This window comes from Seriola dumerili, unplaced genomic scaffold (assembly GCF_002260705.1).
Source record: "Seriola dumerili isolate Sdu_G_001 unplaced genomic scaffold, Sdu_1.0 BDQW01000169.1, whole genome shotgun sequence".
NCBI classification, from domain to species: domain Eukaryota; kingdom Metazoa; phylum Chordata; class Actinopteri; order Carangiformes; family Carangidae; genus Seriola; species Seriola dumerili.
This window is the reverse complement of record NW_019174424.1, coordinates 1,712,066-1,732,309: the sequence shown is the minus strand read 5'-3', so window position 1 is coordinate 1,732,309 and position 20,244 is coordinate 1,712,066. Positions and strand designations below refer to the sequence as shown.

At 46.9% G+C, this 20,244-nt stretch overlaps 2 protein-coding genes across 2 annotated transcripts in view; one reads left to right on the top strand and one right to left on the bottom strand.

The window, feature by feature from the left end:
* Positions 1-5,290, top strand: part of srebf1 (sterol regulatory element binding transcription factor 1) — a 15,643-nt gene extending 10,353 nt beyond the window's left edge. The window contains exons 16-20 of the mRNA XM_022752317.1: positions 353-485; positions 641-806; positions 1,596-1,811; positions 2,662-2,773; positions 3,439-5,290. Of these exons, the coding sequence (XP_022608038.1) occupies positions 353-485; positions 641-806; positions 1,596-1,811; positions 2,662-2,773; positions 3,439-3,659 (848 nt within the window). The 3' untranslated portion in view covers positions 3,660-5,290. The remainder of the gene's footprint in view (positions 1-352; positions 486-640; positions 807-1,595; positions 1,812-2,661; positions 2,774-3,438) is intronic.
* A 1,341-nt stretch (positions 5,291-6,631) lies between these two features.
* On the bottom strand, positions 6,632-18,368 carry LOC111227267 (retinoic acid-induced protein 1-like). The gene is made up of 6 exons (XM_022752702.1): positions 16,895-18,368; positions 15,896-16,858; positions 11,811-15,745; positions 11,474-11,567; positions 10,327-10,376; positions 6,632-7,624 (listed from the first exon to the last, which is right to left on the bottom strand). The coding sequence occupies exons 1-6, from the start codon at positions 18,366-18,368 to the stop codon at positions 7,616-7,618; spliced, it is 6,525 nt and encodes a 2,174-aa protein (XP_022608423.1). The 3' UTR covers positions 6,632-7,615.
* Positions 18,369-20,244: the final 1,876 nt, after the last annotated feature.

The window sequence follows — 20,244 nt, the reverse complement described above, 5'->3', positions numbered from 1 at the left end:
TGTGTGTGTGTGTGTGTGTGTGTGTGTGTGTGTGTGTGTGTGTGTGTGTGTGTGTGTGTGTGTGTGTGTGTGTGTGTGTGTGTGTGTTGCTCCATGTTAAATGGAGTAGTTTTCCCTCATGAGGGAGTCGTCAAAATGGCTGCTTTCTCTCAGCATGTTGTGACTATGCTAGAGGGAAGAAACAGATTGATTCAGAGGTCAAAATACAGACAGCAGCTGTCTGCGTGTGTGTGTGTGTGTGTGTGTGTCTCATGCATGTTAAAAGTGAAAGTGGACAGTAGGGGATTCAAATATTTGCATGTTTGTTTGTCAGCGGGTGTCTCTCCTTTGACTGTTTTGTTCCGACTTTCAGGCTGCGACCCCCACTCCAAGTGGTGGTCCTCCGTTGCCGTGGTTATCATCAACTGGCTCCAAGGAGATGACGCTGCCGCGGAGAGACTGTATCCGACTGTTGAGCACCTGCCCCGCAGTCTGCAGAACGCAGAGTAAGTTGGACATACACACACTGGAACTTCTACAGCCAGCTGAAGAGTGTGTTGCATAACCCGCGTCTGCTCATGCCAAGCAGAGGACACGCACACATACACACTTCCACTACTTTAACCTGTGTCCTCCGTCTCTTTTCCCCATGCTCTGTCAGGAGTCTTCTGCCCAAGGCGTGTCTGAACACATTCAGGGCAGTACGGGCTCTGCTGTCCAAGCCAGAAAACTGCCAGCTGAGTCTGAGCTACAGCGACAAGGCCAGCGCCCTGCTCCGAGACAGCCTTAACCTAGGACCACACTGCCACAGCTCCAGTTTAGACAAGGTATACACACACTTGCACACAGAGGCACAAACACACGCAGATTTCAGTCATGTTGATGTTTATTATTCCTATGAGGGAAATGTTGTGAAGGTGACAGCATCCACATTAAAAAATCTATAAAAGAAAAAAAAAAGAAAACACAGTGACAGATGTGGCAGATGTGCCCACACATGTGCATGTATAAAATTGTAAACACAGGAAATTGCCCACACATAATCACTCGAGTATACACGCACTTTTCTCAAAATACAAAGCCACACACACACACACACACACACACACACACACACACACACACACACACACACACACACACACACACACACACTTTAACCGCAGCCAGTGAATCCCCCTCAGCAACTCCCGCTCTGTGATACCGCGGTGTCCTACCCTCTGGCGCTCAGCAGATGGTGATGCTGGTGGATAGGTAGCTCACGGTGTGTGTATGTCTACGGCCAGAGCTGTAGTGCATTGTAGTTGCATTGCATGTGTGTCTCAGCGGAGTGCAATGTACCTGCAGTGCAACACAGAGCTGGGCCACTAACAGCAGAACACACACAGTGAGCGGTGAAAATGTCCTTCACCCTTGAGTAGAGCTCTGTTGTAGTTTGTACTGGCCAGTGTCTCTGTGTATTATTTATCTGCTGTCATTTCAAACATACACTGCTTGTTAATATTAATATAAATCATCAGTCCGTGGTCCAGGCCTTTTACAACTGCAGTGGTTTTACCAACGTCCTTTTATGGCAGTAAAATGTCTCGCCTCTAATCATGTTCCTTTCCCTCTAGGTCATCCAGTTACTCTTATGTGATCTTCTCTTGGTGATGAGGACCAATGTGTGGCGTCTGCAACAACAAGGGGCCGGTCCTGCAGGGTCAGGGTTGGCAGGTACCAGCGGCCCCGCAGGGGTCCACCAGGCCTCCCCACCAGAGCTCCAAGGCTTTCAGCAAGATCTCAGCTCTTTACGCAAGCTGGCACACAGCTTCAGACCTGCAATGCGAAGAGTATGTATAAGAGTCACTGTTCACTATTACTAGTCACTACTATTCACTTGTCACTATTTTGTAAATTTACATCATAGTAGTTCAGCTCATGCCTTTTGTGAAACTTACTGTGAGCAAGTAGTTAGGGCGATCTGTTGTCATGCTGACATACAGTCAGACTTCTATTTAGTCTAGACTGGTATTTCCTCTCAGTCCAACACACAAGCGAACAGCATGAATACCCGATGAGTGACACACACAGGGAATTATTAAAACAATATGAACGCACCAACGCATCTCTTGTGTTGGTGTATTTGTATTGTCAGGCACTTAAAACCATAACTCATTACAACGTACCTTGAAATGCTCTTAAACCCACATGTAGAAGATTGACTCACAGACATGCTGCACATACATGGAGTGACAACGGCATGTAGAATTCAAATGCAAAATGCAACACATTAAAAGACTTAGCATATAGACATACAAATACTTCCTGTGCACATATTTGCAGGCAGCCCATGGTACAATTCTCTGTGGAAATTAGCTGGAAGGGGTTGAAATGCACACACACACACACACACACACACACGCACACACACACACACACACACACACACACACACACACACACACACACACNCACACACACACACACACACACGCATGCACACACACACACACACAGGCACACACCCCTGAGGCAAGTGTTTAGCAGCGTTGTTCACAAGGCTTCAAAGTCTCTCTGAGGTAGAGCTGAACATTCTGTATGAGTCATCATCACTCGCTCTCATTCCTCCTCCTCCTCCTCCTCCCCCCTCCACCTCCGCCGCTTCTCTCATCTCTCTCCCTCCCCTCCATCTCTTTCCAGTTGTTCCTCCATGAAGCAACAGCCAGGCTGATGGCAGGGGCCAGTCCCACCCGCACACATCAGCTCCTGGATCGCTCGCTGCGACGCAGAGCAACGCCCGGAGCCAAGACAGGTGTGTGGGGATGCTGATCTTTATTTTTCATCCACTCTGCACAAGTAATTCTGTCTTTAGGCAACATGATTTTAATAGTATTTGCTGCTCTTGAGATTTTCAATTTGTGTGCACTATTATTTGTTTTTCTACATATAGCAAACCTGTATTTTTTTAGAGGGTCTTAATAAGTTCAATCTTTTCTATTTTCTATTTCTTCAATGCATTGCCTATAAAACTTTTTTCTCCCTGTATAGTGAGGTATTGTGGGAAGTGTGAGATGCTCTTATACTATAATCAGTTTTTCATAGTTGTTTGAGTTAAATTTGTGTGGTACAAAGCTCTAATCAGGTAGCACTAAAGTAGGTTGCAGGGAAAAAAAATCAGAAAATTGAAAGCTCACTAATAAACTGCAATCATAGCTGGAGCTTTTCTCCAAGCATTGATTTTGAGATTTATTTTTTATTTTTTAATAAAAGTTGTAGTGTGCTGAGAGACACTGAATGGCTGTAATCAGTGGCTCTAATCAGCTTCTTGTCTATTTTGCCCAATTGTTCACTGCACTAAATCCCATCAGTAATTAAACAAGATGCTGCTGAAGTCTGATTGGCTGTTGGTGGCTGATGACATCCAAAAGCTCCCCCGAAATAGCACGGTAACAACGTTCGTTGTGTGTTTGTGTGCAGAGGAGTGTGAGACGCGGCCAGGCCAGCGGGAGCAGGCGGAGGCTGTGATGCTGGCATGCCGCTACCTTCCTCCCTCCTTTCTGTCGGCTCCTGGCCAAAGGGTGGGCATGCTGGCGGACGCAGCCCGCACCCTGGAGAAGCTGGGAGACAAGAGGACCCTCCACGACTGCCAGCAAATGATCATCAAGCTGGGCAGCGGCACCACTGTCACCAACAGCTAGAGGAGGAGGGGAAAGGGCTCAGAGACATGCATGGACACTGTATATAGGTAGATCTCTGACATATAAAAACACACAGATACACACCCATACAGTCTCTGGCATTTTGGCGTGCAGCTATTGAACAGATTTATTAAACTATACAGATTCATATCAACCTTGACAGGATTTTCTTCATGGACTGTCCCTCCCACCACCCCAGCCCCACATCAGAAGGCACTTATAAAGTTCACACTGCTACAGATTATTATCTGAATATACGAAGCATTTTTCTCCCTTACGGCGCTAAAGCCCCCAGTGAGATTGAATTGCAGTGCCACAGTTTGACCACAGAGAGGAGCCATCACATCCGCCTGGTGGATGTTGTCTGGATGGTGTGTGTATGTATACGTGTGTGTGTGTGTGTATGTATGTGTGTGTGTTTGTGTGTATGTGTGTGAAGCATGAAAGAGATATTTGCTCTGCATTTACTCAGTATAGTCCCACCCCCAGTCTTTTCAACATATAGATGCACCTTCTACAGGCAGGAGTGCTCAGTGGGTTGGAGTGGCGGGCTGCTCTGATTGGCTGCAGAGCGAGGTGTCTCTTGTGCGTGGGAGGAAAACGACCAAACTCGGAATTGGTCCGACCGTGGGCTTGTTCAGTGGGAAACCACTCCGCAGGTTGTTCAAATAGTGTTGAAGTTGCTTTGAATCATGTTTCACTGGTGATGATCTGAAAAGAGGTCGCCCACTGTACAAGCTCCGTGTCTCTATCTGCACTAGCCTTGCGAGGCTGATTTCAATGATAAGTAATAATATGGCTTTATGAGGTTATTTTCATAGAGGTCCTTTTTTTGTTTTGCTGTGTATATATTTTAAAATGTATTTATAATCTGTATGAACTTTGATTAAGCAGTATTTTACATAAGCAGAGTGAAAATTGCTTATTTTCTTCCCTGAGTTTTATTTGGTAGCTTTTGACCAGGTCCAAATAATGTAAACACTGTACTGTATTGCCATGGTGATGAGTGTCAAAATGGAGACAGAATCAAGTCATCAAGGTGACAGTTGGGTCACATCGTCTGACTCAGTTGACCTTTTGCACTGTTGCGCACGTATGCAACTATGATATCAAAAGAAGTTGGCAGCGTCCAATTCTGGCACGGCCAACCAACAACTCAATCTGTATCGTTAACCTTTGGCACTTTTGCAACAAGTTACATAAGTCGAGCAGGAAGTTTCAGAGTAATTGACCGTTTTTCTTTTTTTCCAAAGAGGGCCTGTAGTGATTCTTTTCCTGGTTTTCTTTTGTAGCTCCATCATAAAGAGCAATACTTGTTCTTTCAGTCATTATAGTTTCATGCTCCTAGAGAAACACTGTTAATTAATTTTTAGAGAACTGTAAAAAGGAAAAAAAAAACAACAGCAAAAACTTTGTCATGTGTTTTTTTGTCCCAGGACCAGTATGTTTTTATAGCGTGTCACTAATGTGAAAGACTGAAAGACTTCGGTTTGAGATGAATGAAATGCAACCATGTCTAAAGGTATTGTTCATGTGTCCTTTAGCTAACATCTTTTCATCTCTTCATCTCTTCCTTGTTCTTTGGTTTCATCCTTTTCTGATGTAAATATTAAAACATTTTGTAAAGAAGACTATAGTGTTTCTTGTGGTGCTGTCAGTTGCAGCGGTGTTCGATACCAGAAGATAATAAAACTAGATACCTTAAAATTAGGTAGGTTATGTAGGTCATGGGCTTACACTGTAAACTGGGATCAATTTTTTTCTATTTGGGGAGAACAATAATTAAATACATTCAACTGGAATAATATACCAACACACAATTTTGTAAAACATGATTTCTGTAAGTAAAGACCAAGAAATAATTTATTTAGTGTAATAGCTGCTGTTATGTGTTTTCTTAAACTCATTGCAAAAGTACACCATTTTTTTCATAATGTGAATGATTAACATATTTGTACATTTCAGATCGGAAGCTTTGAATTGTGACTAGTGATAAAATTTCTTAATATCTTTATGATATGATAATGGAAAAGATCATTTTTTATTACTCTTCTATTGAGCCTGCTTTTAATTGGTCCATACCTGAGTGACATATTGTTGGTCCCACTGTGTACAGCAGCAGAATTCAGGCACCAAGTCCAAAGTGTGTGTATGTCAGTGCACAATCAGTAAAGACAAAAAGAGCAGGCATTGGTCATAGCAGCATTGAAAGGTGCTGGTATATTTAACATTGGCGTTACAAAAAACATTTCAAACAAAGTGATGCTGTGTCATCGATTCCAAACAAATAGACATGAAAATCAATAAAACGGCATGCTCCAACTTAAGTGACATTCCCAAAAAAGGTCGTCATTTTTTTTCATCAATGGATTCTTTTAATAACATTTTATAAGCAATAACATATTCCATTTTATAGAAAATAAACATCTCTAGGAAATACTATACACAATTATATTAGTACATCACATCTTACATTTAAACAGCATCAAATACTTATATACACCATTAAATAATGAGTTTCATAAAAGAGAAAGTTTGGTGTGGCGTTTTTGCACTTTCTTTTATGCTCTAATACTTAAATATGTCTCCTTTTGATATGACCAGTACTTTAACTGACACCCTGTACAGGGCGTTGTTACATAGCATGGCAGCGTGATAGAGGCTACATTTGAGATACACAGACAGGTGTGTTATGAAATCTGAATTGAATGTATATCTTTCTGCACGGCTGTGGTCGGTGAAGTAATTATACATCATGGCAATGTTTAACAGTAATACTTCTGAACTGTACATAGATATGAAGTGAGATGACCTGACTCCCGGTTGGAGCCCTGATCTGCAACCTGTCGAGTGATGATGGCGGCGTCTACTGTACATATCGAATGTGCACACAGTTGAATGGACTCTTAAACAGAGTTTTCTTTGTTTTGTTTTTTTTTTTCTTTTTTTTTCTTCTTTTTTTCATATTTCTTTTTTAATCTCTGAATAACACAAAGCCTGACATATACCAAGGGTGACGCAATGATGTCGTATAGTCATAATGCACATCAAAATACATCTCCGAAGATAAGAGCATTATATTAAAATACTGCGTCCATTTTTTTCTTAACTCTTCAATATCAGAATATTTAGAACCTGTAAAGCACATCATCATGTACAGTTTCCTTTTTTGTTTCATTTTGTCTCTTGTTTTAAACACAAACGCACACATTGAGATAGTACATCCAGTGGTTGGCTGCTGCTTTTTTTGATGCATGACATCTTGAATTTGGAGATGCACTTCTTCACTCACACAGACACATATGCACAAACACACTGATGATGTGGCTGTAGGATGACAGTTTTATGATTATCACACTCACACACGGACACACGCACGCTCATACGGATACACGCCTCTTGGCCCACAGACAAGTTGGCCAAAGGGCTGCTCCTGTCCAATCAGTGTCCGCCAGGTGTCTGAATATGATAGCAACCTATCCGAGGGGCAGAACACACACACACACACACACACACACTCACACGCACACGTACACATTCCTCACTCTGCATTTCAAACAGCCCCCTGTGCACTAGGCCCACAGGCACACAGTCTCTAGAGCGCAGTCTGTCCTCCAGTTAAACAGTGCCGTGGCCTTCTGCCTTCCAGTAAGGAGCTCAGTTGAGAAAACACATTTCCAGGCCGGGTTCAGGGAGCAGCTATTCTCTGCGGAGCTGTTCTCCGTGGGTTGTATTGCTCCCAGCTCCACCTCAGCGCAGCCTTTTACCCTCCCCCCAGCCCCACTGGCCGATGTGCCTGTCCATCATCAGTCATCACCGTGTTTTTTTTAATTAAGTATAGGTGGCTGTTAGGACGGCATTTTCCTTTTGCTGGATTGGTGGATAGGTGGTGCTTGCCTGGCTGAGAGGTGGTGGTGGTGGTGGTGGTGGTGGTGGAGGTGGTACACTGGAATATCTTACAGGTCCTGTAGAGGAAGGGTAAAGAAACTGACATAAATACAAATCATAAACACACAGGGAGGAAGGAAAGGTATGAGTTGAGACAGACGTTTTCACTGCGACTGCTGCATTGGCTTTGAACTCACAGCATGGAATTCCCAGTAATTTTATCAGCCCGTATGTTCTGTTGGTATATGTTTCAACCCAAAATCTGGACTACATATCCATCCGGATACAAGTACTGCAGGTGGAGGCACCTCCTGTCCAGCTGTGCCCCCTCTCAGCTCATGTGTACTGTATGTGCTGTCTGTGCGTCTTTGTGTGAGACTGTACGTTTCCGTGCAGATCTGCAGAGTGCAGACATGAAAGCGAAGCGAGCTGGCTGCAGTGTGCAGGAGTGGGGAGATGGATGCAGCTGGCCAGTGAACCAGCTCCACTGTGAAAGACACAGCAGGAATGCCTACTAATTGCGCTGGTGTGGTGATGGTGGTGGTGGTGGTGGTGGTGGTGGCGGTGGAGCCCTTTCTTTCCCCTTATCCTCCTCTGCAGCCCCTCAGTATCTCTCGTTCACTCCGTCTTTTTCTCTGAACTGCCAGTTGCTCATCCTTATGCCCTGGACTCAGACCAGCAGCGTTGCTCTCTGTCTTTTTTATCTCTCTCTCTTTCTCTTTCAATCTCTCTATTTCTTTCTTTCTCTCCCTCTTTGAAGTTCCCCTCCCTCGCTCGTTCCCTTTCTGTTTACCTCCCTGGAGTAACTCATTCTTTTACACCTTCAGTCTCACTTGTTTTCTCTCTGCTTCTCCATCACTGAGTGTCTCTCCCTCTGCTGCCTGTCTCTCTTGTTGCCCTTCTTTTCTCTCTCTTTCTCTCTCTCTATCTTTCTCTTTCATTCTGTCGCTCTCTGATGTAACTGCCCCCATTCGTCTTTTGTTCCCACTCAGCCGCAGCACAAAACAGTCTGTTTTTCTTCTCCCTGCCTCTCCGCCTGTCTCTCTCTCCCGCCCACTGCGTGTATGTGTGTGAGCTTACAGGTAACCTGTTAATGAACCTGTGTGGACGCACTCGGTGTGTGTCCCTTAGCACCAGAGAATCCACAGCTGAAGGCAGCATGTGTTTGCAATTTCATCGATATGTGTGCTCCAGCCCTGAAAACAAGTGAACACAGGCAGAGGGAGAATTTCTGAGGGGGGACCCATGGGTGGGGTGGTTGCGTGCTTGTGTGTGTATGTGTGTGTGCGTACGTGTGTGTCTTCGCTTTCCTTTGATTAGGCTGCTCAGCGTAAATTGGCACAGCACAGACCCACACACACAGACCTTCAGATCCCTCAGCTGATGACAGCTCTGCCTAAGCCTGCTAACAACAATCTCTCTGTCTTGCTCTCCTTTTCTCTCTGTTTCTCACACTCTATTTCTGCTCCTTAGACGTGGGAGTTGAGGTGAAGAGAGACGGGGAGAGGGGAAGAGAGGAGATGAGAGAGAACGAGGGAGGAAGGGATGACGACTGAAAATGGAAAAGGGAGCTCACAGGAGATGAGAGGTGAACAGAGTGAGAGACGGAGGGAGCTGGAACAGCAGGGGAGCGCAGAAGCAAAATACGGGGAACGGGGAGAAAAAGGAGGAGGAAAGAGAAAATAACAAGAGGAAGAGGGAGAGAGTAAGAGAGAGAAAAGGGTGGAGAGAGCATGTGGGGAGGATAGCAGGCAGGGATGGTGGGTGGGGTGTTTTTGATCAGCAGCCAGCTTTTCATCCCTGTCAGTCTGCACAGAGGAGAGCAGGAAAGGAAGAGGGAGAGAGGGAGGGCGAGAGATGCGGAGAGGGGAGGGAGGAAGGGAGGCTACTACCACTGCTGCCTCAATGCACCGCTGCTCCCTGCTGAATGTCAGCATCTCTCCCTCGCTACCCCCCCCCCCACCCCCCTCTGCATTTGACCTTCCTCCTCTGTGCTGCAGTGTGAACACGCCGCCACCAGATGGCGTCTGCATTACAGGTAAGCTTACTGTGGACTGGCCTGTTCATGTTAACACAAAAACGGTGGCCTGTTGTAATTACAGTGGTCTATGGTCATAACGGTGGGTGCTGAGTGACAGTAATACACAAAGGGCCCATAACTAAGCGTTTACACAGCTAGTGGTGGTTGATGTGGGTTTAGCTTGCCAAGGTCATTGAGTACATATTAACAAAAGATGGGTCAACCCAAGATGAGATCCTGGCCTTTATGGGCTATAATACTGGCATGAGAGTAGATGGGGTACTTGATGCCAGTGTACAGTGAACACCACTCCGAACCCTTGGGTTTTCGTCTTTGATCCTTTCTGTGTTTTACAGGAGCCGACAATAGTGTTTTCTGTTCTGCACTGTATCATCTATCCAGCCACGGTGCTGCTGCTTGTGACAGCAATGTGTGAATTCAATTTTCTATTCTGTTCTGAGAGGGATGAAGAGAGAGAGAGAGGAGAGGGGAGTCGGGGGGTTGGGGGGCAAAATGTACAGTGGTTCTGGAAGCAGAGAGGCTATTAGTGTCGTAATAGGAACAAAAACCTATGCAGACCCACTCTACATAAATGTATATGAAACACTGATATCTAAGTGGTTGCCCTGGGAAATGCTAAGACGTCATTCTATGTATGACTCACTGTTAAAACCTTGGTGCCGATCAGTAAAAGTCAGCTAAAAAGATGGATAATAATGGATAATATGAAGGACTGTTTTGAAGTTTTCATTTTCTTACCTCATGTTTAGGACATTTGATGGAAAAGTCATCCTCGTGGAATGTGCAGCCTATAGTCAGGGAGAGAGAAAGTAAAGAAAAGGAGAGAATAAGTATCGCACATAATAGACAATAACAACAAATGGAACACATAGAATGAGGCGGATACACGCAACAACCCCCACAACCCCCCTTCGAAAAACCCAGATAAATGACAAGGAGGTTGGATTAAAATGAAAATTGAGCAAGATAGAGGTGGAGAGAGAAAGAGGAGAAAGAGCAGTCGGGCAAGAGAGAGAGAGAGAGAAAGGGAGAGAGAGAGAGAGCAACAGAGGAAAGAGAGAGACTGAGTGGATGAGTTGCGATGCAGGCAGGCAGTCAGATATGGCTGGTGCACTCAGCAGGATTAAAAAGGGCCTCGCTCTGCTCCCTGTGCTGGCTCGGCAGACGTGGCAGGCCTTCTAATCCCCACACTGTACTTCCTTGGCATGAGGTAATGTAAGGGGAAGCCATACAACACATGTGCTGACACACAGACACTCACTTATATCGACAACAAAAACCATGGACACACGCACATGCTCGCAAGCATTGAAGGGAACGTGCATAAGCAACATGGTTGCAAGACGCACATAGGGAGGTGTTCAGGCAGGAAGGCACACAAACAGACGCATGCAAACCCTCTCGCATGCACATCGAGTCCCCAGACTGCAGAATGGATGGATGGAGCCACAGGGGTTGTGGTCAATAATACACACATACACACCCTCCTCCCTCTAACTCTTCCCTCTCTCCCTCTTGCACACTCCAGGGTCCCACTTTCCTCTCATCATCCCCTTTATTCAAAGCCCCCTCCCTCTTTTCCTCTTTTGCTCTCCCCTAGCACTCTCAGACATCTCTTCTTGCACTCAATAATGTTACTTCTTGATGTATTTTCCTTCTCTCATTTTACCCACATCCACTCTCCCAACCATCTCTTTTTTCCCTCTGCTTTCATTTTTCTCCTTTTTTTTTCTACCTATCGTATTTGTTCCCCTCCCTATTGCCCTCTCAACCCACGTTCAATTTCCCGTTCCCAATTGCCCTTCTCGTTTCTCCTCCCTCTCCTTGGCTTTTCTTCCCTTTTCATCCCCTTTTGCTCTATTCCTCTCTTGCTGTGGTCTCTTACCTATCTCTTTGGCGCAGACATAGTGGTATTTATGAGAGCAGCCTCTCCAACAGCAGCTGAGGGACGCCCCCACAATCTGGCACTTGTAGCAACTCTGGGGTTAGTCAGACAGACAGACATATGGACCGAGACCAATAAAAAAACAAACAAAATGACCGACAGAGGCATGTAGGGATAGAGAGAAAAAGAGGAAAAAGTGTCAAAAGTTAACAACAATTTCTCAAAGCCGCCAGAACAGATTCTGAAAGTGACATAGTATTTCTCTTCCACAAGGTTCCACTTCCACAAGGATGCACACATTTCAAAATCGTACAAGACTCACTAATTGCTATCGTACCGTTTGGGCTGAGTTGTTGGCAGCCTCCTTCAGTCCGTATAGCCTCCCAGCGACCATAATTACCCCCTTGGTCCAGATGGCACAGTTTTCATGGGCCCAGTGCTCCTTGGCCTCTGCCTCCACTTGTAGCCTTCGGAACACGCTGTCATTGCCCTCCTGGTCACTCAAGGCCCCTGTGCTGATGGCCTGGAGCTGTTTCATCCTCCTGAATCTCTCTCGGAGAGTTAATCTTCGGGAACCACCCTCCCGACCCGTTCTTTCTGTTCTTTCCGCCCGTCGGTAGCGCCAGTGATGGTGCCTGCTACTACTGCCCTCTTGAGTGGATGCTTCTGTGTTGCCCTCCTTTTCTGTGCTGCCCTCACCCTCATTCTTTGAGCAGTTGCCTGGTTTGTCACTGCTGCTACAGTTGCTGTCATTGCTCTTCTCTGACTCTTCCCTGAGGGATTCTGTGTGCCTGATCGTCAAGATTTTCCGTGGAACGCCATCCTCTGTGTAGTAGGGTCCACACAAATCGCCTAGGTCTCTGTAGTTTGCTGGCTTTCCACATAAGGAGCATGTAAGACACCTGTCAATTAGAGTTTTATTAACCAAAGGTCCCTGTAGCATGGCAGCAGTGTGTGGTACTACCTTTGCAACCGTGAAAGGATTCCTCATTCTGAGTATGCCCTTTTTTCTACGTCTCTGAAATATTACTGCGTCCTCAGGCTTGTTCACTATGGCGCACCAAGAGGAAAAATCTCTGGAGTTGTTTATCCGTACGTAAGGACAGAAAGACAGTTTAGAATTTTGATGTACAGGTCTGCGCCTGATTCTTTTCACAGAAATTGTCTCAGTCTGTTTTTCTGATTGTGATATTGTCACAACAGGACCCACAATACACGTCTTCTCTTTTTCTTCATTCTCTCTTTCCTTTTCCTCCTTTTCCTTTACTTCTTTTTCAGCCTGTTCACATCCTGCAGCCCTTACTACTGCCTCAATAACCTCCATGGCGTCTTTCATCCCAGGTTTTGGCCCAGGCTTTTTGTGGACTTTCACTGGCATGCCAGGAATCTGCTCTGATGGGGCTTTGCCTCGTTTCCTCTTGGAAGGGTTTGCTGATGGTTTTCTGCCTCTCCTAGGTTTCTGGATGAGTTCTGTGCTGGTAACCTGGGGGGCTTCTGTGATCTCAACTGGGCTGATTGGTAGAGGTACTGTGGACTCTGATGGGGATACCTTCTCTTCTACCCTCTCCTGTTGTTGTTCTGCTGTTTCAATATTTGTCTCCTCAACTGGCTCTGTCTCCTCCAGAGGTGCTTGGCCTTTTCTCTTCTTCCTCCTCTGTTTCAGATGCATCTCATGGTTGTTTTTAATGGCCCTCTGCTTGGCTAGCCTAGGTGTTGTAACTATTAGACTCCCTGCCTCCAATGCTACTACAGAGGCATCTGTACTCTCCACCATAGCCCATCTCTTCCTTTTAGTTCTGGAGGACTTAGAGACAGTGGTAGATACACCTTCTGAAGTTTGTTGTGTCCACCCTCCTGTAGCCCTGACTTCCACTGGGACCTCCACTGAGCTCCAAACCTTGCCACCTCTGCCATCCTGCTGTATCTCTGGTTTAATGTTTTCCTCCTTATTTACAACTTCTTTCATCCCATGTCTCACCTTGTCTGGTGCTGACGCCACTTGACTCACCTCATGCTTTTCTCTTCCTTGTGTCACCTCCTCTTTTCTTAGTGCTCTTTCATGTTGTTTCACTCCTTCTTGTCTAGACTCTTTCACTTCTCCCTCTATCATCTCAGTGCTATTTACAAGCAGAGACGTCTCACCTTCTTTTAAGACATGTTGAGACAAAGCCTTGGTTGTAACATCATCAGTTAGACTGTTGTCTATCTGGGGAATTGGGAGGTGTTTCTTTGAGCTGGGAGATGTAATTTTCTGCACCATGGCCTCATATTTCTGTCCTCTGCCTTTTCGTGGTGGGAGAACCTTTGTTTTAGTGGGGCACTGAGGTGGCACCACAGGCACATCACTAGTGATGTCAGATTCACTGATGTTGGGAGCAGTGTCTTTGGTTTGGGGAGTGACCACAGAAGCTTTCTTGGGTGGCCCTCGCTTTCTTCTGGGGCCACGGACAGCCTTCTCTTTAGGTGTAGAGACATGCTGTTCCAGCTGGGGTTGAGGTGGTAAAGGTTTCGCTTTGGGCTTGGGACCCCTCTTTTTCTTTACAGGTGCACTGGAAATTTCTGGGCTAGGTTTCCTTTTTAGTGGAAACGATGTCTTTTCTTCAGATTGTTCAGTAAGGACTGATGGGGCAAGTGGTGCAGCTGGGTCTGCTGGAACATCTGTGTTTTTGACTGCATTAGGAATGGGAGTTTGAATTTGTTCCACAGTTACAGGCTCTTCTACTTTTGGAGAAACATCAATGGTTTTAATTTCTGCTAGCGTCTGTGGTAGAATATCTTCTCCTATGATTTTTTCCTTTTCTTTTGACAGTTTTTCTTGCGAGGGTTTTCTGGATCTTAAGACCATGTTCTTACCTTCCTTCTCTGGTGCCTTTACCTCATGGTTTGCTTGTTTCTCCTCCTGGTTTACTGGTTTTACATCCTGGTTTACTTGTGATAATGTAGCTTTTAGGCTCTTCCTGCCCCTGCTTTGCAGTCCTGTCAAAGGTTGAATGATTTCTTCTTGTTGTACCAGCTTTGCTTTAGAAACTGAGCCTTTTGGACGACCTACTGGAGCTTTGATCAGTGCAGTGTCGGTGGGGGGCAAAACATCTGCAGGCTTGGTTCCAGGCTTATGTCCTGGTTTTGGACCTGACTTTAGAGCTGGTTTTGGTCCAGGTTTTGGCCCAGATTTTGGTCCAGGTTTTGAACCTGGTTTGGGTCCTGGTTTTCGTTTCACAGGAGTCTCAATTTTCAGTGGCAGCTCTGGTTCATTTGGCACAGGTTTTGGTCCTGGTTTAGGACCTGGTTTAGGTACAGGTTTTGGCCCGGGCTTTGGTCCAGGCTTTAGCCCAGGTTTAGGCCCTGGTTTTGGCCCTGGCTTTGCTCCTGGTTTTGGCCCTGGTTTTGGTCCAGGTTTTGGCCCTGGTTTGGGCCCAGGCTTTGAACCTGGTTTTGGGCCTGGTTTTCTCTTCACATGAGGCTCAACTTTTGGTGGCATGTCTGGTGCATTGAATGAGCGAGTGCACATTCTTGAACGAAAACCATCAGTTACCATTTTGGGAGTCTGGCTCACAATAGATTCCTGATGAGCTAGGTCCATTTGATCTGAAAATAGCACAGTTTTGCTTGGAGGCATGCAGGGTTTCTGTGTAGGTAAGGGGGCTCCTTCTTCTTCCTTCTCACCCTCCCTCTCCAAACTTAGCTGTCGCCTGATTCCCACACCTGAATGCATGATTCTCCTTCTGCCCCTGGCATGCTTACGTCCAAAAGCCCTCGGCTGAGCAGATGGGGCCACAGGCTCTGGCTTGGCCAAGGGGGTCACAGCACTAGCGCAGCTGATGCCTGGCTCCATGTCCTCATCACCTTTTTTTGGGGAGGGTGGAGTGTCTGCCCAGGAGGGGGCTGAGGGAAGTATTGACTTCCCTGGCAGCTGAGGAGAGTCTGGCTCCAGCACTTTAGCATCACTGTGATCAATATGATCTCTGGCCTGAGCTGGAGGTGTCGCCTTGTCATTGAGAGCTGAGAAGACTGGCATAGCAGACTGGGGCTGAGGAGCAGTGTCACCAATGGCTGACTCCCTTGCAGAAGCATCTGCAGCTGCTGTTGCTGCAGCTGCATTTGGATGGGCAGGTGCCCCTGCAAACTCATTGTCAGTGTGGAGCTCAGTACTCTGACTCTCTGTCCTGCTGCAGAGATCTCCAGGAGGCTTCTCTGGCCGGTCTATATTATTTATGTGCTCCTCAGTCGATGACTGGCTCCCTTTCTCCCCCTCCCCCAATTCCTCCCTAACCTCTGCAGACAGAGGAGGGGAAAGAGTATGTTGCTGTTGTTTCTGTATTTCTTCCTCTTCCTCCTCTTCTTCTTCTTCTTCTTCTTCTTCTTCATCGGCGTATCCCTCCTCTTCATCCTCCTCATCTCTGCTCTCTCTCTTATCTGAATTGCTCTCATCCAGGGCCTCAACCTGTGGGGTTGGAGAGGTGTTCTCTGAGCTGTCCTCTTTCTCTGTGGAGTATTGATCTTGTTCAAGGTCACCCCTAGAAATGAAAGGCAATGTTTTCACTGAGCTCTCAGAAGCAGTTGGAGACTCAGATTTGAATGCCTCTGATTTCACCTCTTGGCCAAAGTGTTCCTTGTGGCTGGAGTCAGAGAGAGCTGCTGGGGACTGATGAACTGAGTCTCTTGCATCAGGGTCATATTTGCTCTGGACCCCTTGGTACACTGACTCCTCATAGCAATAACTTTTTTCTGTCACCTCTTTGTTTACTTTGCTGTAGAGAGAGGGGCGTTTCTCTTTATCTGTCCATTTCTCCAGCTTGTCTGTAGATTTAGTTGTGTCTGAATCTCTGTCACAGTCAGGAGTTTTTTCTGTCATCACTTCCTCTTTGTCAGCTGATTTCTCTGTCCAGGCTGATTCTTCAAAGTTCTCTTTCACAGGCTCATTGATATGCTGTATATCTGAAGGGGAGTCCCTTTCTTGTTTCATTGGACTGGGGACTGTGATGCTTGTGGGAGACCTCTCGTCACCAATGCTCTTCACTGGAGTACTCATGCCATCTCCTCCCTGCCCTGATTGACATCTAGTAGGATCAGGAGTAAGGTTGTGCAGACCTGAGTCCCCAGATCTGGTGGACATATCATCTGGAGATGTCATGGAGCATGACGAGGCTGTGTCCAGGCTGAGTTGTGTGTTGGTAGGGGCCTGTGCTGGACTTCGGCCCTGGCCACAGAAGTAGTAGCCCCTCTCCAGCTGTTCATCACTACTGCTAGAATAGCCTCCCTCATGAAGTTCCATGGGCATTGGCTGGTGCTGTGGAGTAGAGTAAGGGTCCTGCATGGGGCCTCCGACACCACCACCACCATCTGGATAAGGAGGACTTTTGTACTCCTCACCCTTTTTGGAAGATGCTCCACTTCCAGCACTGCTGTTGCTCCCTCCACTGCTGCGTTTACCAGCTTTCTTGTTGGCCACCAGGGCCTCTGAAAGCAGCAGCTGCTGGACATTATTAGAGATGTTTTCTACCTGAGAGGTGAGGGCATTCAGGCTCCACAAGCTGGGGTTTGACAGCAGTTTCTCTGAGAAGCGCTCTTTCATGGTGGGGACCTGCGGTGTAGAGGTGTAGCTGTGTGGGGCTGCATGGGGCACATTGGGTGAGGCGTGTGAGCGTGGGGGCATCAACATTGTGTTGGTGCTGGCTTGCTCCTGCATACCAGCTGAAGAGGATGAAGAGGAGGAGGCTGCCCCAGGGGTCATGGGAGGTTGGCCATACTGGAAGGACTCTGGATTGGTCATTAGTGGTGAAGGTGTAGAGCTGTATGAGGGTGAACGCCCTACAGAGCGTGCAGGGGAGTGGCCTGAGGAGGGGCTACAAGTCTGATAATACTGTTCTGGTGATCTGACAGACAGCTCTGAGAGACAGTAGTTTTGTTGGGGTTGGCTGTAGTGTTGGTATTTAGGGTGGGGCTCCTGGGGATTGGCCATTGCCTGTAAAGGAGCCTGCTGCTCATAACCTCTGGAGGGAGGCTGCTGGTAGCCGTAACTGTTCTGGCTCGACCTGTAACCCCCCTGCTTCAGATTGCTGTGGCTGCTCATTTGTCTACCATACTGGGAATTCGGAGGCATGTTGTAACCTTTATAACAGTGGGGCATAGGGCTGCACTTTTCCATGTATGGTGAAGGAGAAGGTGAATGCTGGGGGTAGTGCAGGTGACTCTGGGGGTACATGAGAGAGGAGGAGGTAGGGTTAGGAGGATGGGACTGGTGGTGGGGGCTGGTATAGGCAGGGGTGGAAGGCTGGTGACACTGGGTCTGGGAGTGGCCCAGCATGTTCTGGTCCATGTACTGGGTGGAGCCAGGTGCAGGGGTGCCACCAGCCTCGATACGCCCCACCATCTCTTGGTCGTACTGTGCTAACTGGGCTGGGTCCTCCCACTTCTGCTGTAGGTGGCCCTCGCTCATATACTGGGCTGAGTAATTCCCGGGGGCCATATGGTTACCATAGCCCCCAGGGCCTTGCAGGTGCTGATTGGGGTTTGGTGGGGGCACTTTGCTTCCTCTGAAGGATTTCTTTGCCTGTGTGGATGCTGTGCCCCCATTTCCGCTCCCATTCCCTCCACCATTGCCTGGATAACCAGCGTAGGCTTGCTGGCTGTAACAGTCCTTGGGTCCTCCTCCAGTTCCTGGTCCTCCAGCTGGAGGCATGCTTGTGGGGTTTGCCAGTGAATGAGCCTCATAGCCTGACCTGGTGTGCCCTGGGCCTGGACCTGGATGTGGACCGGGGCCTGGGTGTGGGTGCTGTGGGTGGGGATGATGTGGGTGTTGCCGGTAGGTCTCCAGGCGGGATAATTCATGGGGCTCCTGCTGGTAGCAGGGTTGGTTGCTGTGGTAACCACCGCTGCGCTCACGGAAGGACTGCATAACTCTCTCCGTCTGTAGCCAGAGCAGGGAGGGGGAGGTGAGGTGAGACGGGAAAGGGGGAGGGGGGTTAGGGGTTCTGAAGGCAGGGAGAGAGGGGGGAAGTGAGAAAAAAGAGGGAGAAATTGTGAGGGTTAGAGCTGTTGAGCCTGCAGTTTATCCATTCTGCTTTTTCTCCTTTCATATTCAATGTCTAATTTTATTTAACATTCGCCTGGAGTCAAAGCTAAAATCTCCTCTTTGCTGGGAATCATTGAAGATGGTATTTTTCACACTCCCTCCCACAATCATTCAAACACTCACAGGTGTGCAGGGCCCATGTAGATACAGAATGATGTAGATCTTCACATTTCACATTTACCATCAATAACTGTATCTTACTGTAAATTGCTCACAGCACAAAGAGCTGTTTTCTCTTGTCCAGATTTGAAGAAATCATGCACATGTGTGTGTGTGTTTGTGTGTGTGTGTGTGTGTGTATAAAATGGCCTCACAATGGTGCAGGCTTCAGGATCTGTTTCAGCCTCTCAAGATGGAGGGGCATGCATGTGATGCAGTGTCTGCTGCTGTGATTGACAGGTCTGGGAGATAGAGGAGAAGGAGACAGTAGTGTCTGGGAACTTAATTACCTATCTGCAATAAATATATAATCATAACAACTGTTCACCTGCGTGTATGTGTGTGAATAGGGGTCCTTGATTGAGGCCAGGCAATTGTTCAAAGGCTGTGGGCCACAACAATGAGATGACATCTGAGGAGCATCCGTGTTGGGTCGTAACACTGGCTCTGAGTGTAAACTGAACTCATTTACATCACCACTGTGGCAATCTGGCTTTTTTTCCAGCTGATTTTGTATGATGCATTATTCATAATTGTTTCAGGATGAAATATGATCCTTAGACTTAGCCCCTGTTTTCTAACCACTCTTATATATTACAATTTATTATCTAAACAAACAATATAAAGCGATATTTTCTGGTTTGTCTTTGATGCAGTGTTTCATAAAAGGTTCCATTGAGCCCTCTTTTCCGTCTCTCCCCCCCCCGTCTTCTCCTGCACAGATGCAAACTCCAATTTCCTCCAAGGGGAAGTGGGAAGTGTTACAGTGTGTGTTTGCGTGCATGCTCTCAGTATACCAGTAGGGATGTCATAAAGTGTGTTTGTGTGTGTTGTGTTTGGTGTGTTTGTTCCAGTATGTGAGTGCATGTGGCAATGTTTGTCTGTAATCTCTTGACTGCCTGTGAGTGTGTGTGTGTGTGTGTGTGTGTGCGTGTGTTTGTGAATGTGTGTTTTTGCATTCATACAAAAGACAGAGAAAGAGAGGAGGGGCGGAGAGTGCTCTTGCTCTATAAAAGGAATAGAGTCACCTGGAGACAGAGCGCTGAGCCTGTGTGTGCATGTGTGTATGTGTGTGTGTGTGTTTGCATGTGTGTGTTTGCGTGTGTGTCAGCCAGTTCCAGCACAATATCCCGGCATTCAACCCGCCCCAGGGACAGTGGTGCATCCCACCAGACGCACAGTAGCATTATTCATCTCTGAAACACACAGTTTGGGTGTGTGTGTGTGTGTGTGTGAAAGAGAGAGAGAAAGAGAGAGCGAGAGAGAGAGCGAGAGAGAAAAAGAGAGTAGGTCTATTTGTGTTTATGTATGCAGGTCCACAGCTTTTGGCAGTCCCTTAAATATACACACAAACATGCAAAAAACACAAGCACACACACACACACACACACACACACACACACACACACACACACACACACACACACACACACACACACACACACACACACCCACACACACACACACACACACACACACACACACCCATCTATAGATTCCCCTGGAGATTCTCTGTCCTCCCTCCTACCTTCCTATCTCC